Source organism: Bos javanicus, chromosome 19 (genome assembly GCF_032452875.1).
Source record: "Bos javanicus breed banteng chromosome 19, ARS-OSU_banteng_1.0, whole genome shotgun sequence".
In the NCBI taxonomy this organism is placed as follows: domain Eukaryota; kingdom Metazoa; phylum Chordata; class Mammalia; order Artiodactyla; family Bovidae; genus Bos; species Bos javanicus.
The window spans coordinates 51,127,719-51,154,374 of NC_083886.1; the positions used below are offsets into that span (position 1 = coordinate 51,127,719).

General features: G+C 48.1%; 1 protein-coding gene across 8 annotated transcripts in view; it reads left to right on the forward strand.

Annotated features, from left to right (window-relative positions):
- Positions 1-14,646: 14,646 nt before the first annotated feature.
- The window catches only part of B3GNTL1 (UDP-GlcNAc:betaGal beta-1,3-N-acetylglucosaminyltransferase like 1), a 132,075-nt gene continuing 120,065 nt past the window's right edge, over positions 14,647-26,656 (forward strand). For 7 of the 8 annotated variants that reach the window (XR_009731427.1, XR_009731428.1, XR_009731429.1 and 4 more), the window contains exons 1-3: positions 14,647-14,753; positions 16,331-16,447; positions 16,548-16,647. Coding sequence is in view for 4 of the 8 variants with exons in the window: in XM_061392431.1 (XP_061248415.1) it covers positions 14,691-14,753; positions 16,331-16,447; positions 16,548-16,647 (280 nt within the window). In the remaining 4 variants the exon portion in view is untranslated. Of the gene's footprint in view, positions 14,754-16,330; positions 16,448-16,547; positions 16,648-26,656 lie in introns of those variants that run through there. The other variant, XM_061392433.1, reaches the window with a different exon arrangement.

Genomic DNA, 26,656 nt, shown 5'->3' on the forward strand with positions numbered 1-26,656 from the left:
TGCAGGAGGGGTTCAGAGGCTGGGAGATGGCCTGTCATTTGAGACCTGCTCACCCACGTGGGAGGGTCCAGAGACACAGCTCTTCCCACAGCGGTGAGGAATAAACCTGAGAGGGGAGCCCTGGCACCCCTGAAGGGCTCCAATCACTCCTCTGTGGGCCAGAACTTATAGTGGGAGCCACGGCCACTCAGTCTGGAAAACGGAGTGCCATGGGAGTGACTGGCTCCTGGGGTGGTTGGCCCCAGGGCGAGAGGGGTATGGTCACCATGGTGGACAAGGAAGCAGGCCACCTGGCTCAGACCGTGGCCTTGGTCTTCCTGGGAGTGAGACGGATAGGAAGCCTGTTGGATTCTTACTTCATCTGTGTAAGCAGAGAAGTTCTAGGTCAAGTAAACAAAAGTCTAACCCGATTCATAAAAGCAGCCTCATGGCTTTCCATCACTTCCCAGACAAGAGCCAGTTTACAGACTTCAGAAGCCCCCAAATGAAGGGGAGGCCAGGTTCCCTTAAGGAAGAAGCCCAGTAGAGTGCCAACAATTCATATTATTACTCTTTCTCCTCATATTCTCTGAGGGACTTGTGACCTTTCACCAGGGTAACTGTGCCTTTAGAAAATGTAACTTTTTTGGGGAATGACTGCATGCTGCTGACTCTGGACTGACCCTGATTCCAAGACCTGAAACATCATAGTCAGAGTGGGGCTGGTGGAGGTCACGTGGTCAGTGGAGTCTTCACTCAGGTCCACCTCACAGTGAGTCCAGTAGGTCCTGGAAACCATCCTGTGTTTATTTCCCCAGTTCCAGGCTTGACTGGAATAGGCATTCTCAGCAACCAGCAGAATCCCATGTTCCTTCCCCAACCTGTGGAGTAAAGGCTTTTCTGGTGGGAAAGGCCAGGTGAAGCCACTATAATAGCCTCCACCTAGTAAACCAAAAACATCTGCTTTATTGACTATGCTAAAGCCTTTGACTGTGTGGATCATAACAAACTGGAAAATTCTTAAAGAAATGGGAATACCACACTACCTTACCTGCCTCCTGCGAAAACTGTATGTAGGTCAAGAATCAACAGAACCGGAGATGGAACAACAGGTTCCAAATTGGGAAAGGAGTACGTCAAGGCTGTATATTGTCACCCTGCTTATTTAACTTATATGCAGAGTGCATCATGCGAAATGCTGGGCTGAATGAAGCACAAGCTGGAATCAAGATTGCTGGGAGAAATATCAATAACCTCAGATATGCAGATGATACCACCCTTATGGCAGAAAGCAAAGAGGAACTAAAGAGCCTCTTGATGAAGGTGAAAGAGGAGAGTGAAAAAGCTGGCTTAAAACTCAACATTCAAAAAACGAAGATCATCGCATCCAGTCCCTGCTTCATGGCAAATAGATGGGGAAACAATGGAAACAGTGATAGACTTTATTTTCTTGGGCTCCAAAATCACTGCAGATGGTGACTGTAGCCACGAAATTAAAAAACACTTGCTCCTTGGAAGAAAAGCTATGACAAACCTAGACAGCATATTAAAAAGCAGAGACATTACTTTGCTGACAAAGGTCCATATAGTCAAAGCTGTGGTTCTTCTAGTAGTCATGTATGGATGTGAGAGTTGGACCATTCCGAAGGCTGGACACCATGGAATTGATGTTTTTGAATTGTGGCCTTGGAGAAAACTTTTGAAAGTCTCTTGGACTGCAAGGAGATCAAACCAGTCAATCCTAAAGGAAATCAACCCTGAATTTGAAGGACTGATGCTGAAGTTCCAATACTTTGGCTACCTGATGCAAAGAGCCAACTCATTAGAAAAGGCCTTGATGCTGGGAAAGATTGAAGGCAGAAGGAGAAGAGGACAGCAGAGGATGAGAGGGTTGGATGGCATCACTGACTCAATGGACATGAGTTTGAGCAAACTCTGGGAGATGGTGATAGACAGGGAAGCCTGGTGTGCTGCAGTCCATGGGGTTGCAAAAAGTCAGACATGTTAGCGACTGAATTACAACTTGGCGGAAGACAGTGGGTCTTGGAAAGTGACAGTGGAGTGTCATAAACTTAACCAGGTGGTGATTCCAATTGCAGCTGCTGTTACAGCTACGGTTCCACTGATTGAGCAAATTAACGCATCCCTGGGTACCTGGTATGCAGCCAGTGATCTGGAAAATGCCTTTTTATCCATCCCATTCCATAAGGCCCACCAGAATCAGTTTGCCTTCAGCTGGCAAGGCCCATGACACACCTTCACTGTCCTAATCCAGGGGTACACCCCTTCTTTAGGCCCACATCACAGTTCAGTTCTCAGGGAATTTGAGCCATTCCCTTCCACCAGATAGCACATTGGCCCCCTGCCTCAATGACATCATGCTGATTGGAAGTAGTGAGCAGTAAGGAGCAATTAGACTTACTGGTCAGACACTTGCATGTCAGAGTGGGGGAGTTAAATTGGACTAAAATTCAGGGCCTTCTCCCTCTGTGCATGGGACATGCTGAGACATCCCTCCTAAAGTGAAGGATGTGCTGCTGCATCAGCCTGCCCCAGAACCACAACAGAGGCACAAGCCTTGTGGGCCCCTTGGGATGTTGAGGCAACCTGTCCCTCATTTATGTGTGTTACTCTGCACCTTTTTCTGAGTGACCTGAAAAGTTGCTGGTGTGAGTGGGGCCCCGGGCAGGAGAAGGCCCTATAGCAGGTCGTTCTGCCCTGCAGATACACTGACACATTCTCTCCGTGTTATTGGGGGAAAACCATCTTTGCTTCGATTTACCATTCCCCATCTGTAAACCGATGGGCTTCCCAGTGCAGAGGTAAAGAATCCGCCTGCTGGTCAGGAAGATCTCCTGGAGTCGGATATGGCAACCCCACTCCAGTATTCTTGCCTGGGAAATTCCATGGACAGAGGAGCCTGGTGGGCTACAGTCCATAGGGTCACAAAGAGTGGGACACCAGTGAGCACACGCACATCTGTCAATGGACCTGATGAATTCACGGTGTGTTTTCTGCAGGGGCTGTGGGGGCCCAGTTGGTCTGTGCCTAGGTTCCAGGGTGGGTGAGGGTCCCATTTTCCTTTGTGATTCAGGAGCACTGACCCTCCCCTTTCTCATCCTCCCTGCTGTCCAGTCCTGACCCCCTCTTCCTAGGGTGGCAGCGTGACCGCTGGAAACTGCTGATGTCAGTTTCAGCCTGGAGGCTGGAGGGGCTGATTCTGGGTACCCTGGGCCTCTTGCTCGCTCGTGGCTGGTGGGGAGGTGCCTTCCCACCACCCTTCGACTCTGCCGAGTAGCCGCACGTGTGATGGAGAAAACAAGGTGAAAGATCATGATTGAGTCTAGAAATCTCATTGAAATGTTTACAGTCATTCTTCTTCATTTTGAAAGTAAATACACTTACTGAAAGAAAGGTGAATTCTTCTGGAAGTACGGAGAGAAAAGGAGGGGTTTCCCCTTGGTCCTCCCGACTATGCGGCACGGTTGGTGTGTCTGCCAGTGTCCTCCGTGTGCTGCAGGTGTGTGTCTCCACACACACACGTGTGTGTGTGTGTGTGTGTGTGTGTGTGTGTACAGGGATTCGGCAAAGTAAGGAGCATCCACAGTGGGCCCATTGCAGCTTCAGCCCTGGCAGGAAATCTGCAGGGCACTGTAGGGGCCACCCGTCTGGTTCCTATGTCTGTGCGGCAGGGTCTGGATTTCCAGCCCAGTTTTAAAGAACAAATCACCGCGCCAAGCTGTGGCTGATGGCGTGACTTTCCTTCTTGTCTTCTCGTGGTCGTGTTGTCGCCTGGGGGACGCAGTGCCAGCCGGGGTGCCGGCGTTGGGGTGCGAGGAGAAAAGACTTAAGCCTGTTGGTGTCAACAGGAAGCCCTTTTGTTGGCGTCTTTGAATTCTGCCTGTTCTCACTTCTTTCAAGTCCGGCCGAGGGCGGGCAGAGCGGCTGCCATCTCCCTGGGTGACCAGCCTCTGAATGTCCACAGTCTCCTTTGCTGGCGACCGCCCAACCTGCCCACCCCACAGTCCCCCCTGACCCTTTCTAGGGTCTCAGACCCCCCCGCCCCCGCCTCAAGGCCACAGCCAAAGGCAGGGATGTGACATGGCCCTTGGGGTGTGGGCCTGCTGAGCCCGGTCCCTCCTGCCCACCCCCAGCCCCCACCACCTCCACCCAGTGAAGGTCCCAGGTGGGCCCTCCCTGGGAGGACGTCAGACTGCCATCCTCAGGGTGGTGGTCAGGGCACTGCTACCAGCTAGGGAGGTGGGAGCCCCCAGGCCCGGCTCCCTGAGGTACCATGTCTTACCCAATCACATACACAGTAGGTGTTCAACAGGACTTTAAACCAGTGAAGTGTTCTGACCTCAGCAAAAGTGTACTTGAAAGGCCTGGGGCGACATCAGTCTCCAAGACATCCTCGGGGGAAAGTGTCCTGCATAGGAGCCTGTGGCTGTTGGGTGTCTGCTCCTCGTGACGCATTGCTCAGGCCATGTGGGGCCATGACCCAGACATCCCCCATCTCCCTTGTCCTCGGCGCTGTCTCCCAGAGGGTGTGAACTCCAGCCCAGACCCTTCATGTGGCCCAACTTGGGAGGCTGACTCCAGCCTCTGACACCTCCTTCCCTGACTTGAAAGAGAGGCGAGAAGTCCCTGGACTAACTGGCATGGCTTGTGTGCCCGTGAACGAGGGCCATGAAGTGGAAGGAGGAGCGGGCCCTGATCTCAGCCTCAGGTCATGATCGATCCTCCAGGGCTCATGCCACACCCACATTAGCTGTAGGGGAGGGAAAGGCATCACCTTCCAGAAGGGCCTTCGCTGGCTGGCTGAGGGTCCCAGGGCCAGACCCCATCACCAGCATTCACTGCCGAGGGCTTGCTGCTGAGAGCATGGTGGGCAGGCGTGGCTCATGGCCTGGTTCCCTGTTCTCAGCTCCACTGTGGGGGCCGTGACTCTGTGTCCCTGCGCGTGTCATGCGGCTGACGATGGCGGCCCCTTGGGGTGACCCCAAGAGCCCCCCCCCACCCTGGGATCAAGCTGGTGTGCAAAGCTATTCGCAGTGACACACTTCCGTGCTCTCTCGTTTTGTTTCGTTCTCTGCATTCCTGTGCTTACAGGGGTGGTTTCTATGGATCATCAGTGGCTTTGCCCATTTCCTAATACATCGTCATTTTGGTAAACTGCGAGGATTTTTCCTTCAGAGGAAGCCGAAGTTAGAAGGGATCCTCGAACTTCCTAGCAAAGCAGTGGTGCCCCGTCCAAGTCCGATTTGGGCTTTTGTTCTCCGTCACCTACGTGTGAAGGGCCTCAGCCCCACTGGGCACACTCCCTGTGGAAGATGAAGGTTTCGGAGGCCCTTTCCCTAAGTCAAACCCCATGTGTTTCCTGTACTTCCAAAAATGTCCAAGCAGGAAGGACTAAACCTCAAAAGGCAAAAATAACTGTGTCTCCCCCGCCTGAGATGGCCCTCATGGCCACAGAGCACCGTCTGGGCTGCTCGCACTCTTAGGTCCTGGGTAACGTTTCTTCTCATTTTAAATCTGAGCCGAGCCGACCTAACCTAACCCCACCCCATTCCCCCAAAGACTAAAGTTTGCTTTTCTTAGCCAGCTCAGAGGCCTTTATCTATGGCCTGTCTCACTGAGACAGGCTTCCCTCATGGCTCAGATGGTAGAGAACCCACCTGCAATGCAGGGAGACCTGGGTTCGATCCCTGGGTTGGGATGATCTCCTGGAAAAGGAAATAGCAACCCACTCCAGTATTCTTGCCTGGAGAACCCCATGGACTAGAGGAGCCTGTAGGCGGGCTACAGTCCATGGGGTTGAAAGGAGTTGGACATGACTAAACGATTAACACTTGCAACTTGTCTCAGTGGGGTCCCCAGGAATCCCTGCAGGGCAGCCACAGAAAACACAACTGCAGATACTCGAGCAGAGGGAAGGGAGTGCGGGGCTCAGGCCTAGTCAGTGCGGGCTGTCCATGCCTCCCAGGCCTGGGACCAGGAGCAGCCAGTGTGGTCAGCTGGATGTAATGGCTGGGCTCAGAGTGTCTATGGGGTGAAACAGCTGTCCCGGGGATATTAGGGGGATCTGAGAGAGGCCTGGCCTGGGGCCTCATGGTGACCCTTACCCCAGCCAACATGGCATTCTTGTGCTTTTTGTAACGTTTTTCCACTTGAGGGCTGACGAGAAGCCAAGGTGTGAATCAGTGAGGATGACAGGTGACTCAGTGTCACCCTTCTCAGAGGCAGCCCACCGGTTTGTGCCCTCACTGGGCCCTCCTTTTTCAGTCAGGAAGCAGGCTCTGCGTCCCACAGGCTGGCTATGGGGAAGCCGGTTCCCCACTGCAGCTCCGAGGGGTCCTCCTGACCCAACCACCAGCCTCCCCTTGGGTCACATGAGGCCTGGACTCTGACAGTCAGGACACACACATACTGTCGTTGGGGCAGGACCTGGGCCAGGCAGTGACTGGATAGAGGGGAGGGCAGAGCTGAATCTGGGCAATGACCCACCACTGCTGTTGAAATTGTTCTTGTATTAATACTTTCCTGATAGAAACGGATAAAATGGAGAGGAGGAATTCCCACAGGAAAGGGCAGCCTGGTGACATTTCAGGGTGTCCTCACCAGGGTGGGGATGGAGGGACCGTGGGAGAATCCCTGGCTGTGAACTCAGGAGCTTCTTACACTGGACATGGCCCAAGATGCCCAAGACTGTGGTCCCTCAGGAGAGCATGGCATCTGTCCCCGGTGGTGTGGCTAGTAAGGCAGATAATTTGGGGTGTCTACAGGCAGGGCTGGTGCTGCAGGGGTGCTGACAGCCACAGATGGTCAGGAGTCCTAGCCTTGTTACCTCCCAGAGTCATCCTGAAACATTCTGGGCCAGGAAACTCTCCCAAGGTGAGCCGACCAGGAAGGGGTGACTGGGTTCCCGACACCCTGGGGTGTGAGAGCATCCTTGTCCCCATCTACTGGGGGTTGGGCAGGCCTGCCTGGGACGAGGTACCCCTCCCTCTCATGGGCCCCCGTGTGTGCCCCCAAGCGTGTGCTGTGCCCAGGTCCTGTCGGCCAGACACTGGTTCTTGTTGGAGCTTGATGACCAACAGTCCTGATTTTCTGGGACTAAGGGGGTCCTGGGACATGGGACTCTCGGAGTTAAAACCAGAACAGTTTTAGGTAAACTGGGATGAATTGCTCAAGGCTGATTCTGCCGAAGCTGGAGGGAGGAGGGCTCTGACCTGGGTGCCCACACTGGAAGCTCTGCTACTCCTGGTCACGCAAGCCTCTAGAGGACAGTGGGGCCCATGAGCCAACAGGGGCCACATCCACTGACAATACTGGCAGGGCACGGACTCAGCTTCCCTGACACCAGCCTTACCGGGACACTGACAACCAGCCAACCCTATGATTTTTTGTTTTTTAAATTAATTTATTTTTTCCTGAAGGATAATTGCTTTACAGAATTTTGTTGTTTTCTGTCAAACCTCAACATGAATCAGCCATAGGTATCCCCAACCCTGTGTTTTTTAAAGTCAGGAGTTCTGATTCACACATACTCCAAACTCATGCGTTGGGTGATGCCACAGAGTAAGGTCAGCAGGAAATCTGAAAACCAGATTTGGGCTCCGTGAGAATGTTCCTCGAGGCTTCGTGGACCACACCCCATCTGGACATTTCCCCTTGTCCCCTTGCATGTCCCCGTGACAGCTCCAGCAAGGGCCCCATGTGGACACTTTTCTCTCCAGCTACCCCTGCAGCTCCTCCATGGTCTCCCTGCCCCAACCCCTCCCTTGGGTCCTTTGCATTATTCAGGGATACAGACATTATTCGTCTGCTTTGAAGGCAAGGACGTGAAGCTGAAGGGAGGCTGTGACGAGCTGAGATCTGCATTGCACCTCGGTGTCCGCCCAGCACTCTGTGTGGGCCAGGACCTGGCTGGAAATGCTACTGCCCTGGGGTGAGATGATTCAGGGGTGCCAAGCAGTCAGAGCGTGCCTTTCTCCACGGCCAGGCCACTCCAGGGTGGCAGGGCTGAGGCAGGACCTGAAAGGCCATGCAGAAGCCGGGCAGCTCCCAGCTCAGCTAGGGGTAACCGGGGGCATCTCAGAGGCACTGCTGTGGCCACTGGTGCAGCCCTCAACTCCAGGGGGAGTGAACGACCCACCAGTTGAGCATGCATGCTGTCGCTTCTGTTGTGTCCAACTCTTGGCGACCCCACGGACTGTAACCTGCTGGGTCCCTCTGTCCACGAGGTTTTCCAGGCAAGAATACTGGAGTGGGTTGTCATTTCCTCCTCCAGGGGATCTTCCCAACCCAGGGCTCAAACCCGGGTCTCCTGCATCAGCAGACTGGTTGTTTACCGTCGCATAGAGTCGGACACGACTGAAGCGACTTAGCAGCAGCAGCAGTAGCACCACCTGGGGAAGCCCCACTGGCTGAGAGTTGAGGCCAAAAACTCTTCACCTGTTTATGGCTTTGTGGTTTGGGCTCTGCATAGTTCTTTGTAAAGACCCCTTGCGCTTCCTCTTTCTTGGCCTCCTGCAAGTCACCAAGACTTACCAGTCCAGTCAGCATCCAGATCCTCGTGCCAGGAAACCTGCAATTCACGAGCATCAGCACACAGTTTATGAGCAGTGCCTCTCATTCCAGTTACTAGATCTCCGTATATTTTGTAGATCTTCTCAGGAGAAAACCCTGACTTATCTTTCAGCCAGTCGGCTGTGGGCCGGCGGAGGACTGATGGAGATCTCTCGGCAGGCTGGTTGCAAACTTGGGATTTGTTGAATCGCTGGTTGGAACACCAATCATTAGACTGGGACAGACTGGCAAGAGTCAGTGTTCTGGGGCCAATGCTCCTTCCTTCCGAAGCTTGGCAATGCTCGGTGTTGCTGGTTATTATTTCTTGTTTTTCCGTATCATTAGTTCAGGAAGCTCAATAGTCATGCTGACAGGCACAATGGGCAGTGCAGAAATGCCAGACATGGCCTCAAGGGACAAGTTTTGCTTTAAAATACTCTTACATTTGAGTTTTTTTTGTTTTTTTAATTAAATGCTCCTATTTGATTAGGGCTGTATCCATTTTAATAGAATTTTAGAACTTTACAGTATGTACAGAAGTGATACCAAGCGCCCTTACAGAGAGATCTTCCTGCTCGGGAAAGGCAAATAAGTCACGGACGTCGGTGACCAGTGAGGGGGCTCGACTCGGGGAGGGGTCCTCCAAAACTGCAGCTGTGATGACGGTCCACTCACTTGTCCTGGGCAGTAGGGCCTGGGCAGGACATTCGAGAGAAGAACCCCCACCCAGTTCCCAATGTGGATTCCAGCAGGGGACGGCATGAGCCCAGGGTTGTCAAACAGTCCAGTTCTAAGAGAAGCCAGGACCCAAACACTATGGACTGCTAAGAGGCTGGATGTGGCTACGGGAGTGGGAGGCTTGTAGCCCCACCCACAGCCTTGGAACTGGACCATGTGAATTCCAGGAGAGCCTGAGTTATCAACTGACTTTACTGACCACACCAATCAAAATAACCAGCTGTTTATCCAGACAGAATATACCTTGTTCAGTCGCTAAGTTGTGTCTGACTCTTTGTGACCCCATGGACTGCAGCACTCCAGGCTTCCCTGTCCTTCACCATCTCCTGGAGCTTGCTCAAACTCAAGTCCATTGAGTCAGTGATGCCATCCAGCCATCGCATCCTCTGTCATCCCCTTCTCCTCCTGCCTTCAGTCTCTCCCAGCATGAGGGTCTTTTCCAATGAGTCAGCTCTTTGCATCAGGTGGCCAAAGAATATAGCTGGGGTTGGGCAATTTCTACACTGACCACATGAAATTTTGAGTTATTTGATAACATTATTAAGGACTCTACCTGGGCTCCCCCAGTGGCACTAGTGGTAAACAACCCACCTGCCAACATAGGAGACATAAGAGGCTTGGGTTCGATCCCTGTTTCAGGAAGATCCCCTGGAGAAGGGCATGGAAATCCAGTTCAATATTCTTGCCTGGAGAATTCCATGGACAGAGGACTCTGAGGGGCAATAGCCCATAGGGTCACAGAGGGTCAGACATGACTGAAGCGACTTAGCACAGAACTCTAACTAGATCCAGTGTAGGCACATCTCATTTTCTAGATTTTGTTATAGGTAGACTGTCCTGCATGTATTCACTTATTCTTTCCTTCCTTTTTTTGTTCCTGGTCAGGTACCCTATGCCGTTCTGTTCTGAGTCAGAGGCTCCAGTGAACAGCTGAGCAGTGTTTTCATGGACCTGGCCTCCCAGAGCAAGTAAATCAACTTGGGGATTTCAGGGACAAGGGTGAGTGGGGAGCAGGGCCGTGCGCTCTGCCTGGGGAAGCCCCCCCACCTCTGCTTCACCGGGCTGTGGACTGCAGGTGTGCAGAGCCAGACAGGGGCTCGCTCTTGGGAACCAGCTCCCCCATTTCCCAGCCTCCCATCCTGGCCCCGCATCGGCAGCCGGCTCACGTGGCTGCTGGCCTGTGCCAGCCGCAGAGAGCTGGCAGTGGACAAAAAGACGGTCCCTGCCCCCACCAAGGCGGCAGCTTAGAGGGAGACAGTGCAGTGAGCACTTAGCGTAAGGACCCACGCAGATGGGCCAGGGGGGTGCTGGGGTCTCTGAGGAAGTGAGCCACGGGGAGGCCCGAAATTGAGAAAAGATAAAAGTGCGTCAGTGTTGGTACTTGCCCCGTCATGCTGGGGTTTTGTGCACTGATTTTCCTCCCTGCCTTTCATCGGCTGGGACTCCTCAAGCTGGTGGGTCCAGGGCAGGTCCCTGGAAGGGAGGAGGGGGTTGTGAGGGTGGGACGCTGCCCAGAACCGTGAAGGAGTCAGAGCTTTCCCTCGACTTCAAGCTAACGGGATGGCCAGCTGGTCACATTCTTCAGGTGCTGACTGAAATACAGGCTCCTGTGCATATTTTGTGTGTGCGTGTGTGCTCAGTCATATCCAACTCTTTGTGACCCCATGGACTATAGCCTGCCACACTCCTCTGTCCATGGAATTCTTCAGGCAAAAATACTGGAGTGGATTGCCATTTCCTCCTCCAGGGGATCTTCCCGATCCAGGGATTGAACTGGCATCTCCTGCATTGGCAGGTGAATTCTTTACCACTGAGCCACCTGGGAAGGCCCAAAGGAGATTATTACTTGCAGGAAAAGCAGTGGTCAGAGGGTCAAGATTAGCACGTGTGTTCCTGGAGCCTCCGTTCTCCCAGGGGTGACACAGTGGAGCCCTGATGGACACTGACGTGCAGGGGGAACAGGATAGAGGCAGCAGGCAAGCCCGCTCTTCCTCCTGTAGGGCACCATCACCTCATTCCTCAAGGCTGCTCAGGAAACAGCCCAGGTAACCAGGGCACCCAGCTGAGGGGGCAGGAGCTTGGGAGACCCATGCAGGAGTATCTCCCAACAAAGGCCAGTTAAGGAAGCTTTGAGATCCAACCTCAGGTCTCGGGGTTCCGGGAGGCAGTGCTGAGGGCCAGACGATGCGTCCTCAGTTCACGTACAGGCCACCGATTCCTTGGTGGCTGCTGGATGCCGTTCCCTCATCAGGGTCACGGTCCTGCCTACCTCTTAGGCCTGATGATCTGTGTGCGGGCAGCACCCCAGTGTGGAGCCAGCCCTAGGAAGCAGGAGGCCTGGCTGTGGGCTGAGGGGACAGACAGCTCCTCATGGGGAGGGCTGGCTAACGTTTCCCTCTTTGCATCCTGCAAACTCTTACTCTGCCCCATAAAAGGGGAAACTCACTGCTGGACCTGGGCTTCCCAGGTGGCTCAATGGTAAAGGATCCACCTGACAATGCAGGAGATGACGGAGATGTGGGTTCAATCCCTGGGTTGAGAAGATCGCCTGGAGGAGGAAATAGCAACCCACTCCAGTATGCTTGCCTGGAGAATCCCATGGGAGGAGGAGACATAGGGTTGCACAGAGTTGGACATGACTGAGTGACTGAGCACACACACAGGCACTGCTGAATCCAGCCCCACAGTGCACCCCACTTCTGGGGTGGTCTCCTCACTAACAGCCTGGCCCTGGCCTTGACAGTGACGTCAGCAGCACTGGCAGGTGGCCCCTAAAGCCTCTGGTGTGCCTACTCTTCCGCCAAGTTCTATCAGATGTGCATTTATCCAAGCCTCTGCTCCCACACATGACATTTTCCTGTTAATATTTAGGAGGAAGATGTCTGGTTGGCCTCTCCTGGCCTTTCACTGAATACCCAAGGGCCTCAGGCACTAGCACCCTGTGCTGTGCACGTAGCTCCCGCAGGCACCTGGCACCCACCCGTGCATCATCCCAGATTTGAAGAGCAGTTGCTAAAATCACTCCAGAAGGATCCACATGTGCTAACTGTACAACAGGGCGGTTGGAGGGGATGCTATTTTGAGTTTCCATCTGCCTTCCTGATCGCACATCAGGCTCCTCTGGCCCCTTGTTCCACCCTTCCTACATTCCTCGTCCTGACTCAAGTCCAGCCACTGCACACAGTTCTGGGCAGGTCTCACCTGGCCTACAGCGTGCTATGCACACCAGTGCTGAGGGCCACCTGTGGGATCCTGAAGTCACCCCCCAGAAGAGTAGGAGAGGTAAGGTTTCCTTCCTTCTCGCTCAGGTGGTCAGCTCTCCAGGTCTCAGGAAAGGTCTAGGGGCTCAGCTCCAGTGTCCATGATGGGGGCTGCCTCAAACACAGCATGCTGGTCCTGGACTCTCTCCTCCCCTGTCTTACTCCCCTGCTGCAACTTCCTGGGGACAAAAGCCCAACTCAGGCTCCGCGTTCTGGGCTAAGGGGGTTGGCATCCAGGACGCACAAACATTCTATGTGATACTTGAACGCTCCTGTCAAATCCATACCAAACATTTGCTCAACTATTAGTTGAATGCTTCCTGTGATGGGAACCTCATTACTTCCCACAGCTGGTAAAAAGTCCAGCTTCAGTTTCTTAACTCAACACAGTGAGTCTCAACTAGTCATTAAAAAAAAAAAAAATGAGAGAGGAGAAGACAGGACACTGGTGCGCATGACAGTCACACTCTGGCTGCTCTGCTGTGAATGGATTCATTATCAGGGCACTTTGGCCACCACAGGCAGCCTGTCTTCACCCATTCAAGTGCACTGTCCTCCATGGTGCTGGGCAGTTCCTGACCTCCCAGCAGTATTACTGCCCAGTAGAGGTCCAGCTGGAGCACTGTTGGGGTCTGTCCCCTCAGGAAACTTGGACAGGATGCTTGCTTGGTGGCCTTGCAGTGTGGGCTGTAGGGAAACATCCAGCGGCTGGCTTTAAAGCTTGACTTCACTCTTCATGGGCACACCCAGGGCAGACACATTCTGACTCTGGGTCCGGTGTGGTCAAGCCTAGACCTCTTTGCTGCCTACACCCACCTCATAAAAGGGCTTTTAAATTTTGGAGGCCCTGGCAGTTGGCACTGGGTTTTCTGAATATAACCAGGATTTGCCAAGAGTCTGCAGAAACAACATTTAAAAATAAAGAAAACTGTCACTCATGGGGTGAGCCAAGAGTGACAAGAGCTTTGGGAGACCTGCATCACTTCCTCTCCAGAGGCCCATGACTTTGTCACCTCCTCATCCTCCCCTATGTTCATGTCCCTCGTGGTGGGGGGGATGGGGGTGGGTTGGTGTCAGGCCTCATAGCCTGGCCCCTCTGTTGAGAATCTTCCTACCATGAAGAGAAGAATCTAAACGTCACCCCACCCCCATCCCCAGCCAAATCCTGCACTTTTGAAGTGCCTCTTGGCACTCTGAATGTTTGCAAAAAGCAGACTCTAGCCAAATTTTTATTAGGGGGAAGGCAGTGAAAAGCAAACTTCTGGCAGCAGGAGATGTACAGGAAGCAAGACAGGAGCAGCCAAGCCCAACTCTGATAGCATGTGCTGTGGAGTGGAGGTGCCAGACGCCGTGGGGACCCCTTATCTCTTCCTCCCACTGATTACTGAGACAGTCCAGCTCCAAAGCCCACAGTACGATCTGGAAGTTACAATGTGACTTTTTACCGAGTCCCTTAAAATGGAACTATTCCTAACATACCAACCCTTGGAGCACACCAGGTCCTTGGAAACAAATCCTCAGCTTGCTTTTTTCCCATTGTAGATAAGGATGCATTTTTCACTCATCTGGCCTAAGCGTTCCAATTTTTACAACAGGCTTTGAAAACACTGATGCAATTTAAGGAACAATGACATTTGAAGCAGTGCTTGCAAGACATGAAACAGCAGTTTGGCTTTGTCATAATTGCTGGTTTGTCGAATGATTTGCATTCAACGTTAGTTTGGGTGGTGAAGGTTATGAAGTTGTGCTCACTGACCCAGATGGGTCGGGACGCCCGCGTGACAGCCGGTGCACTCGGGCGCCGCTGAGGCGCCCCGTCCCCCGAGCAGGGAAGCAGTCACCTGCTCTTCATATAGAACCTTTCCATGTCAGATGGCGCAGAGTCTTCCCACCAACCCCACCTCCTGCACAACCCAGACACTCCAGTAACACAAGTGTCCCTGAGGACAGAGGAGCTGAATAGCTCTCTCGGGAGCCCTCCAGCCGGACTAGACCGCGCCTCTCCACCGCCCGCGGGTCCCCGCTTGATCGGCGTCCCTCTGCGCCAATCGGAGGCGCTCGGCCTCGGTCCCGCCTCCCGGCGAGCCGCCCGCGCAGGCGCTGTAGCCCGAGGTGGGCGGGGCAGCCCGAGCAGCGCGCGCCATGCAGGCCAGGGGGTACCCAGCCGCCCGGGTGATCGGCCCGGCTCGCGCCCCCGCCCAAGTGGTAGGTGCCCGGCTGGCGGGGGTGGGGTGTGGGAGGGCGCCCTGCCCCTCCCCGGCCCTCCCCGCCCCTCTGCTCCAGTTCAGGTCCCAGTCTCTCAGACTCCCGCTTCCCCTCATCCGCTCCTCACGTCACACCTCGGTCCCCCTCACCTCCATCCTTCGACTCTCCGCCCCTTCTCTCTTTTCACCTCCATCCCTCTTCCCTCCATCCTCTTCTTCTCCGCCCTGCTCCATCCCTCCATCCGTCTCCCCTCCGTCTTCCCGGGTCTCCGTTTCACACACTACCACCACCTCTTCTCTTGGGCAGCCTGTGAGGATTTCCGCCCAAATAAACGTTTAAGCACCAACAAGCGTGCGGACAGAGTAATCCAGGCTCATCTTTGGCAGAAATTCACATTATCTTTTGTATTGTAGATCTTGAGAACAGTAAAAATATTCTCTCCTTTTTTCCTTTAAAAAATAATTCCAAAGTAAATATGTAAGTAAGTTAGGGAGCTACTTTTGTGGATAACATAAATCTAGGAAGGGAATAACACTGTTGAATTAGATCTTCAGAGTAAAGAACTTGCCTTGACAGAACTGTATTTTCAGTACTTTTATCTGTGAGCTTTTCATAACCATATAAAGATTTAGCATTTAAAAATCCTATCTATGTTTTGTATAGATGTATTTGCACATGTGTATGCATATATGCATACTCACTTGAATGACCTGTGTTTGTGTTTTCTTGTTTAGAAATATGTCCACTCTTCTTTAAGGTATAAACTCAAGAGTGGGGACTGACTGTAACTTCTGTTTTTGTACCCAAAGTCTGTATTGCTTAATGTGGCAGTATACAGAAGATAAATCCTGTAATCAGTTGTTTTGTTGGCACTCAGGTTTCACTGTTTTTACTTTACACACTTCAGAAATGTTTGCTTTATGTGGGCCCTGTGAGAAGAGGATAGTGCCAAAGTGTCCTAAACTGAACAGAGCAAAGGAAGAGAGTGCTGGAGGCAGGTTACCTCCCTCTTCCCCAATGTGTGTATTAGTTGCTCAGTAGTGTCTGACTCTTTGGGACCCCAGGGGCTGTAGCCCTCCAGGCTCCTTCGTCTATGGAATTCTCCAGGCAAGAATACTGAAGTGTAGGGGGGGGTACTTAAAAGGGTTTCTTTGTTGCAGTTCCTCCAACATCATGGTTTACTGAAAATGCTTATTTCATGAGTGGGTTCAAAGATACACAGATGCTTGTTTCAACCAAAATGATGATGTTTCTGACCACTGATTGGGAACCACATGAATTTGCCATTGAATTGGGAACATTTTTGATGCCTTTCAGATTTTGTTTCCTTTTTAAAAGCAACCAGAAAGACCAATTCAGGGAAATCTAAGACAACGAATCTTGAGAGGAGGCGTAGGCACCTTTTGTTTGTCAGGTGGTACTCTCCCTGGAATCCTTATTCTGGGTTGTTCTGTAAGTCATGTCTCGAGCTTGGAAAATGAGCATTGTGCAGATGGTAATGGGGAAGTAAATTAGAGTCTTGGAAAGAGAATTCAGTTTCCACACTTGTTTCTCAATTCATTTGTTTTGAATTCCAGTCTGTTATCCTCCCGGTCCATGACGCTGAACCGTGGTTGGACGAATGCTTGGGGTCGGTTTTGCAGCAGGACTTTGAAGGCTCCATGGAGCTCTCCATTTTTAATGATGCCAGTAAGGTATTTACAAACTTCCTGTTGGTCATTTAGCCTTAGTGTAAGTCACCTCTGACCGTTTGGAGGAAAGTTTCCTGACCTACCGACCTCCTCGTACTTTCAGGACAAGTCCATGACTATCATCGAAAAATGGAAAAAGAAGCTGGAAGGTTCCGGCATCCTCGTGGTCATTGGAGGGCATGATTCTCCTTCTCCCCGAGGAGGTCAGTAACCGTGTTTAGTTTATTATTCTTATCAACTTATATACTTAAATAGTTTCCTGTTGTTTAAATCTTGGTGAAAAGTACGCTAAGTAACATTGGAGTGTACCACTTATTAAGGACCCGGTAGGCCTGGCTTTCTTGTGCTTCAGTAAGGATTTGTGTACGACCTCTGCTCATTCTTGTTTTTACTTTTTACTTTGTATTGGGGTATAGCCGATTAACAATGTTGAGATACTTTCAGGTGAAGAGTGAAGGGACTCAGCCATACACATACGTGTATCCGTTTTTCCCCCATACTCCCTTCCCATCCATGCTGCCACATAACGTTGAAACCCTGCTCATTCCTTACTTATTTAGCCTAACAGAAAGCCCTTAAGTGTTTTTATTCCTGGTGTGATTGGTCATTATTGATCATTTCTAATTCTTTTTTTTTTTTTTTGGCTCTACTGGGTCTTTGTTGCTGTGCGTGGACTTTCTCTATTTGTGACCATCAGGGGCTGCCCTTTGTGGTGTACCGGCTTCTCACTGCAGAGGCTTCACTTGTGGAGTATAGGCTCTAGAGCACACAGGCTTTAGTAACTGTGGTCTGTGGGCCCTAGAGCATGGGCTCAGTAGTTGTCGCCCATGGGCTTAGTTGCCCCTCGGCATTTGGGATCTTCCCAGACCAGGGATCAAACCAGTGTCCCCTGCATTTCTAGGCGGATTCTTAACCACTGAACCATCAGGGGAAAAAAAGTGAAAGTTGCTCAGTTGCCTCCAGCTCTTTTCGACCTCATGGACTGTAGCCCACCAGGTTCCTCTGTCCATGGAGTTCTCCAGGCAAGAACACTGGAGTGGGTAGCCATTCCCTTCTCCAGGGGATCTTCATAAACCCAGGGATTGAACCCAGGTCTCCCGCATTGCGGGTGGACTCTTTACCATCTGAGCCACTAGGAAGCCCTGGACCACCAGGGAAGGCCCCTCTAATTCTTAAAATTCTTTTCTTGTGACATTAGATTTGTTTTTGTCCATTTAAAAAACAATATTCTTGAAGAATCAGCTTTTGGTTTCATTGATTGTTTATATTGTTTTTCTTTTTCCTATTTTGTCTGTTTTCTATTTCCACTCTGAATTGCATGATTTTCTTTTTTTCTGCTTACTTTGGGTTTAATTTATTCTTTTTTGGAATTCTTAAGGTGAAAGCTGAGGTCACTGGTTTGAGACCTTTCTCATTTTCCAAAACAGACATTTAGTGATATAAACTGCCCCCTAAGTATTGCATTAACATCCCACAAATTCTGATATATTGTGTTTTAATTTCATTCAGCTGCAAAATATCTTCTAATTGCTTCCTTTGATTTTTTATTTGATTTATGGATTATTTGAAGTAGAGTATTTAGTTTCCAAATATTTGAGGGATTTTCCAGATATCTTTATGTTATTTATTTCTTATTTTAATTCCTCTGACGTAAGAGAACATACTTTTTTGATGTGAATCTTTTAAGTTTAGTAAGATTTACTTTACAGTCCAGGATAAAGCCTATCTCGGCAAATGTTCTGCGTGCACTTGAGAAGGTTGTGTATTTGCTGGTGTTGGGTGGAGTTCTCTGTAAACACAAATCCAGTTGAACACAGTCTTGTTTAAATCTTCTGTATCCTTGCTGATGCAAGGTCTGCTTGTTTTATCAGTTACTGAGAGGGGGTATTGAAATCTCCAACTCTAATTGTAGACTTATTATTCTTTCTTGCTGTTCTATCATTTTTGGCTTTATGCATTTTAAATTTTACTCTGTTAAAATTTGAGACTGTTGTGAAGAATTGACCCCTCCATCATTATGAATAACCCTCCTAATCTCTGGTAATGTTCTTTGCTCTGAAATGTACTTTGTTTGCTATTAATTTAACTGCTCTGGCTTTATTTTGACTAGTGGTAGCATAGTGTATCTTTTCCATCATTTTTCCCCTTAACCCATTCCTGTCTTTATATTTAAAGGATGCCCCCTTCATTATAGATTCTTGTAGGGGCTTCCCAGGTGGCGCTAGTGGTAAAGAATCTGCCTGCTAACGTAGGAGATTGAAGAGCCATGAGTTAGATCCCTGGGTCAGGAAGATCCCCTAGAGGAGGGCATGGCAATGCACTCCAGTATTCTTGCCTGGAGAATCCCATGGCCAGAGGAGCCTGGCGGGCTACAGTCCATAGGGTCACAAAGAGTCAGGCATGACTGAAGCGACTTAGCATACACACACACGTAGACAGCATATGATCATGCTTTTTAAATCCAGTCTGACAATCTCTGCCTTTTAACTGGGATGTTTACATTAGATACATGTACTGTGATTATTGATGTGGTTAGATCTGAGTCTCTCTTCTTGCTATTATTTTGTTAGTCACATCTATTCTTCACTCCATTTTCCTCTTTTTCTGCCATTGTTTGGATTAATCAAATATCTTTTATAACAATGTTATTGAAATATAATTTATACACCACGTAAGTCACCCATCAAAATGTATAATCAAGTTGTTTCTAAGTAGGTTCCCAGATGTGTGCAACCACCACCGCAGTCAATTTCAGAACATTTTCATCACCTCAAAAAGGAGCCCTGCGTCCTTTAGCTGTCACTCTCCATGCCCTATCCCCCCAGTTCCGTGCAACCATGGACTTACCTTCTGTCTATAGATTTGCCTATTTTGGACATTTCAGATAAACCGAATCATACAATACTTGTGATTTTTGTGACAGGTTTCTTTCATTTTTCAGTGTTTTTAAGGTTTATGTTGAGGCATGTATTAGTACTTCATTCCTTTTTATGAGAGAATAATATTTAATGGTATAGGTGTACCACATTTTGTTTATCCATTCACCAGTTGAGGCACATTTGGGTTGGTCTACTTTTAGGCTGTTGTAAAGCATGCTAGTGTAAACATTTGTGTATAAATTTTTGTTTGAACGCAGGTTTTCAGTTTCTTTGGGTATATACCTTGTAGTTGTATTGCTGGGTCATATTGTAATTCTTTGTTTTAACACGCTGAGGAACTGCTGAACTATTCTTCACGTCAGCTGCACCATTTTACAATGCCACCAGCCATGTATGAAGGTTCTAGTTTCTCCACATCCTCACAAACACTTCTTATTTTCTGGGTTTATTTTTGTTATGGCCATCCTAGTGGGTATGAAATGGTTTCTCATCTCATTGTAGTTTTTATTTGCTTTTCCCTTCTGACTAATGATATGGAACCTCTTTTTGTGTTTGTGTTGGCCATTTGTGTATCGTCTTTGGAGAAATGTCTATTCAAGTCATTTTAAAATTTGATTTTTTTTTCTTGTTGAGCTACAAGTTCTTTACATATTCTGGATACTAGACTCTTATCAGATATATGATTTTCAGATATTTTCTTTGGGTTGGGCTGTCTTTAGGTTGTCTTCTCATTCTCCTGAGAATATCCTTTGATGCACAAAAATTATAATTTTGATGAAATCCAATTTATTTTTGGATTTCACCATGTACTTTTGGTGTCATATCTAAAAACTCATTGCCAAATCAAAGTCATGAAGATTTACTCCTTTGTTTTTTTCAAAGAATTTTATAATTTGAGCTTTTCTATGTAGGTCTTTGTTCCATTTTGAGTTCATTTTTTATATAGTGTAAAGTAAGTATAACTTCATTCCTTTGCATGTAGATGTTGAGTGGTTCTGACAGTATTGGTTTCAGACTATTCTGTCTTCATCAAAAGTCTTGGTACCCTTTGGAAAATCAGTTCAGTTCAGTTGCTCAGTCATGTCCAACTCTTTGCGACCCCATGGACTACAGCATGCCAGGCTTCCCTGTCCTTCGCCAACTCCTGGAGCTTACCCAAACTCATGTCCAAGATGAGTTAGTGATGTCATCCAACCATCTCATCCTCTGTCATTCCCTTCTCCTCTTGTCTTCAATCTTTCCCAGCATCAGGGTCTTTTCAAATGAGTCAGTTCTTTGCGTCAGGTGGTCAAAGTATTGGAGTTTCTACTTCAGCATCAGTCCTTCCAATGAATATTCAGGACTGATTTCCTTTACAGTTGACTGGTTGGATCTCCTTGCAGTCCAAGGGACTCTCAAGATTCTTCTCCAACACCACAGTTCAAAAGCATCCATTCTTCAGCAGTCAGCTTTCTTTATAGTCCAACTCTCACATCCATGCATGACTATTGGGAAAAATGTAGCTTTTACTAGACGGACCTTTGTTGGCAAATAATGTCTCTGCTTTTTAATATGCTGTCTAGGTCGGTCATAACTTGTCTTCCAAGGAGCAAGCGTCTTTTAATTTCATGGCTGCAGTCACCATCTGCAGTGATTTTGGAGCCCCCCCCCACCCAAATAAAGTCTGTCACTGTTTACATTGTTTCCCCATCTATTTGCCTTGAAGTCATGGGACCAGATGCCATAATCTTAGTTTTCTGAATGTTGAGTTTTAAGCCAACTTTTTACTTTCCTCTTTCACTTTCATCAAGAGGCTCTTTAGTTCTTTGAAAATTAGTTGCTGGAAATGAATGCAGTTTCTGGACTCTAAAGCCAGTAAGTATCACACTGCTTTGATTACTATAGCTTTGTGATAGGTTTTGATATTGGGAGGTATGAGTCTTTCAACTTTGTTTTCCTTTCTCAAAATTGTTTTACAATTTCATATGAACTTTGGGTGGGCTTCTCAGGTAGCACTAGTCATGAAGAACTCACCTGCCAATGCAGGAGACACGAGTTCGATCTCTGGGTCAGGAAGATTCCCTGGAGGAGGGCATGACAACCCACTCCAGTGTTCTTGCCTGGAGAATCCCATGGACAGAGGAGCCTGGCGGGTTACAGTCCATAGGGTCACAAAGAACTGGACACAACTGGAGTGAGTTAGCATGCACACATCCATGAACCTTAGGATCAGTTTTTCCATGTTTTTAAGAAGGACCATTAGAATTTTGATGGGGGATGGCTTTGAATCTGTAGATCTATTTGGTTTGTAGTATCACTTTGGAGCAGGAAATGGCAACCCACTCCAGTACTCCTGCTTGGAAAATTCCATGGATGGAGGAGACTAGTTGGCTACAGTCCATGGGGTTGCAAAGAGTCAGACATGACTGAGCGACTTCACTTTCTTTCTTTTTGTAGTTCCTTTTGGAGAAGGAAATGGCAACCCACTCCAGTGTTCTTGCCTGGAGAATCCCATGGACAGAGGGGCCTGGTGGGCTACAGTCTATGGGGTTGCAAAGAGTTGGACACGACTAAGCAACTAACACACATCACTTTAACAGTAGTAAGACTTCCAGTTCGTGAACACAAGAGTGTCTTTCCTTAGGTCTTCTTCGATTTCTTTTATCAATGCTTTGTAACTTTCAAGGTACAAGTATTTCACCTCTTTCTTCAGCATTTGTTTTTTCATTGATCTTGTGAATGGAATTGTCTTTTTAATTTCCTTCTCAGATTGTTCATTGTTAGTGTAAAGGGAAACTGATTGTCCTGCGTGTTGATCTTGTATCCTGAAATTTTGCTGTACTTATTTATTAGCTCTAGAAGTTATTTTGTGTGTGAATTTTTAGGATTTTCTATATTTAAGAACATGTCATCTGCAACTGAAATAGTTTTACTTCTTCCTTTTTAATTGGATGGCTTATTTCTTTTTCTTGCCTAATTGCTCCAGCTAGAACTTCCAGTGTTTAGTAAGAATGGGGAGAGGAGACATCCTTGTCTTGACCCTGATCTTAGGAGGAAAGTTTGTGGTGTTTCACCTTCGAGTATAATGTTAGCTGTGGATTTTTATAAATACGGATTTATAATCATGCTAAAGAAGTTACCTTCAATTGCTAGTTTGTTGACTGTGTTTTTCTTAATCATGAAAGATTTTGTCCATCCTTTTTTCTATATCAGTTGAGATGATCATATAGGTTTTTTTCCTTCAATTCTATGAACGTGATATATTAACATCAATTGATTTCATATGATGAACTACCCTTGCATTACTGGAATAAATCCCACTGGGTCATAGTGTATAATCTTTCTAATATGCTGCTAGATTTAGTTTGCTAGTATTTTGTTGAAGAGTTCTATAAAGATTCATAAGGGATATTGGTACGTAGTTTTCTTTTCTTTGGATGTATCTGTCTGGCTATAGTATCAAAGGAAGCTGGCTTCATAGAATGAGTTAAGAAGTGTTTTCTTTTCTTCTTCTTTTTTATTTTTGGACGAGTTTGAGAAGGATTGTTGTTAATTCTCTAAATGTTTTGTAGAATTCATTAGTGAAACCATCTGATCCTAGCCTTTTTGTTGGGGGATTTTGATTACTGATTCAGCCTCTGTTTTTGTTATAGGTTTGTTCAGATATTTTATTTCTTCTTGAATTAGTTTCGGTAGTGTGTTTATAGAAATTTGTCCTTTTCATCTAAGTTTCTAATTTGTTGGCATGTAGTTGTTCATAGTATTCAATTATAATCTTTTTAGGCTTCTGTTAAGTTTAGTAGTAATGTGCACACTTTTTTTGGGGCTGTGCTTCACAGCTTGTGGGATCAAACCCACACCCCCTGCAGTGGAAGTGCAGAGTCAACCGCTGGGCCACCAGGGAAGTCCCCCCCGCTTTCATTTTTAACTTTAGTGATTTGAAGCATCTTTGTTCTTAGTGTCGCTAAAGATTTGTCAATGTTGTTGATCTTTTCAAAGAACCAACTTTTGGTTTCATTGAGTCTCACTTTTTTTTTTTTTTAAGTCTCTATTTCGTTTTGTCTCTGCTCTGAACCTTTTATTATTTCTTTCCTTCTGCTAACTGTTTGTTTAGTTTGTTCTTCTTTTTCTAGTTCTGTAAGGTGTAAAGTTAGGTTGTTGATTTGAGATCTCTTATGTAGACACTTATAGCTATAAGTTTCCCTCTGAGCACTGATTTTGCAGCCTCCTATAAGTTTTGGTGTGCTGTATTTTTATTCTGGGCTTCTCTGGCAGCTCAGCTGGTAAAGAATCCACCTGCAGTGCAGGAGACCTTGGTTTGATTCCTGGGTTGAGAAGATCTCCTGGAGAAGGGATAGGATACCCACTCTAGTATTCTTGGGCTTTCCTGGTGGCTCAGACAGTAAAGAGTCCATCTGCAATGCGGGAGACCTGGGTTCGATCCCTGGGTGGGGAAGATCCCCTGGAGGAGGGCATGGCACCCCACTCCAGTATTCTTGCCTGGAGAATCCTCATAGACAGAGGAGCCTGGTGGCCTACAGTCCATGGGGTCACAAAGAGTCGGACACGACTGAAGCTACCAAGTACAGCGCGTTAGGTCTTTGAGCATGTGTATAATGGTTGCTTTGAGGTCTTCATTAAATCAAACACATGATGCTCTCACTGGAAGTTCCTGTGCCTTCTTTTTCTTTGGTGTCTGGGTCTTGCTTTCCTGTTTCTTCACTTGTCTCCTAATTTTGTTAGAAACTGGACATAGTAGATAACATGTCCCAGGTTCTGGTTTCCCCTCCGTCTAGGGTTGTTACTCTTACTGACTTGTTTGCTTGTAAAGTGACTGCTTGGATAGTTTTAGTAAAGTCCGCTCCCCTGTGGCTGCAGTGTGAAACCTGTAATGCTCTGTCTCAGGAGTGCCATGCCGGGCGTGCCCATAGGCATCCTGAGGGGGCAGCGGTGTGGGCTGGCCTCTCTTTCCCTGACCACACCCAGCTGTCAAGCTCCACTGATTGCTGACTGCTTTACTGTTTTCAGCGATACCTAGGGGCATAAGAATAATTCAAGTGAATTCAAGCTCCTTCAAAGGAATAGTTCTTGAGGTCAGTGTTTAAAGTTTGTTCTGACACCGGGAGGGCTCTTCCCAGCTGTCTCTTACCAGTTTATGTTTGACAAACTAGTCGTCCCACAGCTTAACCTGTATTGTTGATGAATCTATCCATCGCTCTTTGGAAGAAAAGCTGTGATTTCCTCTTCCAGCTGCCTTTACTTCTGTTTTGAGTGTACCCTAGGGCTTAAACTTCGCACCCTATTGCAAGTGAAGTAGGGGAAGGGCAGCAACCCTTTATCTCTCTTCATATGAACCCCCTACCCCACAAGCCAGGGCAAGGGCATTTGGGTCCCCAGTTTTCTTGGTGATACCACACCCAAGGTAGACAGAGCATACAGTGCAGCATGGGGGCTGGTGGGAAAAGGGGGGTCCCACTTTTCGACTGCTCTTGCCTGGGCCTCACCCTCAGGAGCAGGTACCTGGGGTCAAGACGAGAAATGTCGATGCCCGATCTCTTCCAGGAAAACAGCTTTTGACAGGCCAAGCAGAAGAGGGAAGCTTGTATTTTTGGCTATATCTGTCTAGGGTGGGTTTCCGCCTTAGGGGGAGGGAAGGAGCAGATCTCAGCTCAAATATCTTGTTGTTGTTGTTCAGTCGCTCAGTTGTGTCCAACTCTTTGAGACCCGATGGACTGTATCGTGGACTGCAGCCAGACTTCTCTGTCCTTCACCATCTTTTGGAGTTTGTTCAGACCCATGCCCATTGTCTTCAGTGATGGCATCCAGTCATCTCATCCTCTAACGCCCTCTTTTCCTGCCTTCGATCTTTGCCAGGATTCAGGCTCCTTTCCAGTAAGTCGGCTCTTTGCATCATGTGGCCACAGTATTGGAGCTTCAGCTTCAGCATCAGTACTTCCAGTGAATATTCAGGGTTGATTTCCTTTAGGATTGACTGTTTTGATCTCCTTGCAGTCCTAGAGACTCTCAAGAGTCTTCTCTAGCACCACAGTTCAAAAACATCAATTCTTTGGCACTCAGCTTTCTTTGTAGTCCAACTCTCACATCCATGCATGACTACTGGAAAAACCATAGTTTTGACTAGATGGACTTTTGTTGGCAAAGTTATGTCTCTGCTTTTTAACATGCTGTCTAGGTTGGTCATAGCTTTTCTTCCAAAGAGCAAGCGTCTTTTAGTTTCATGGTTGAAGTCACCATCCACAGAGATTTTGGAGCCCCAGAAAATAAAGCCTGTCACTGTTTCCCCATCTATTTGCCATGAAGTGGTGGGACTGGATGCCACCATCTTCGTTTTTTGAATGTTGAGTTTTAAGCCAGCTTTTTCACTCTCCTCTTTTACCTTTATCAACAGGCTGTTTAGTTCCTGTTCCCTTTCTGCCGTAAGGGTAGTGTCGTCTGCATATCTGAAGTTTTTGATATTACTATTATTGAGTTTTAGTAGATTTTCTTGAATAATTTTTTTTTTCATTTGCTTGGTGCCCTTAGGGCCATTTCCAGAGACTGTAAATGGTTGGGTTTTTAAAAATAAGTTTCACCAGTTTTGCTGGCAAGCAGCTGTGGAGCTCTGCTTACTATCATACCAGCTCCAATAAAAATTCCTTATGGTTCTTCTTCATCTTCTTTGTTGGCTTATTAGTTACAGTTCCCTTTTTTGCTGTTTTAATGGTTGATTTGAGTTTATAGTATATACAACTTAGCAAGTTCAATCCCTCAAATGTGTGTAGAACTTCATGTATAGTGTGAGAACTGGACAGTGCACGTCCATTTCTCCCTTCCTACCTTTTTTGAGGCTGTTGTCATGCATTCTACTTTTACATGTGTTGTAGACCCCACAAATGCTGGTATTAACTTAGTTTAAACAGTCAATCATTTTTTTAAGGGATTGAAATAATAAGAAAGAAAATTATTCATTTACTCATTAATTATGGTTTTCAGTGCTCTTCATTTCTTTGAATTGAACCAGATGCCCATCTGCTTTTCCTTCTGCCTGAAGGACTTTTCAAAACATTTCTTGCAGTGATGGTCTGTTGGCAATGAATTCTTACACCTTTCGTATGTCTTTATCTGGTGCATTTGAGTGTTGGCTGGTGAATCCTGTGATGAAGAAATTTCATCACAAGCTTTATTATCCTTCCTTTAGTCCATGAGAAGGAAATGGCAGCCCACTCCAGTACTCTTGCCTGGAAAATCCCATGGATGGAGGAGCGTGGTAGGCTGTAGTCCATGGGGTCGCAAAGAGTCGGACTCGACTGAGCGACTTCACTTCTGCCCCCAGAGCCCTTCCCCATTCAGGTGA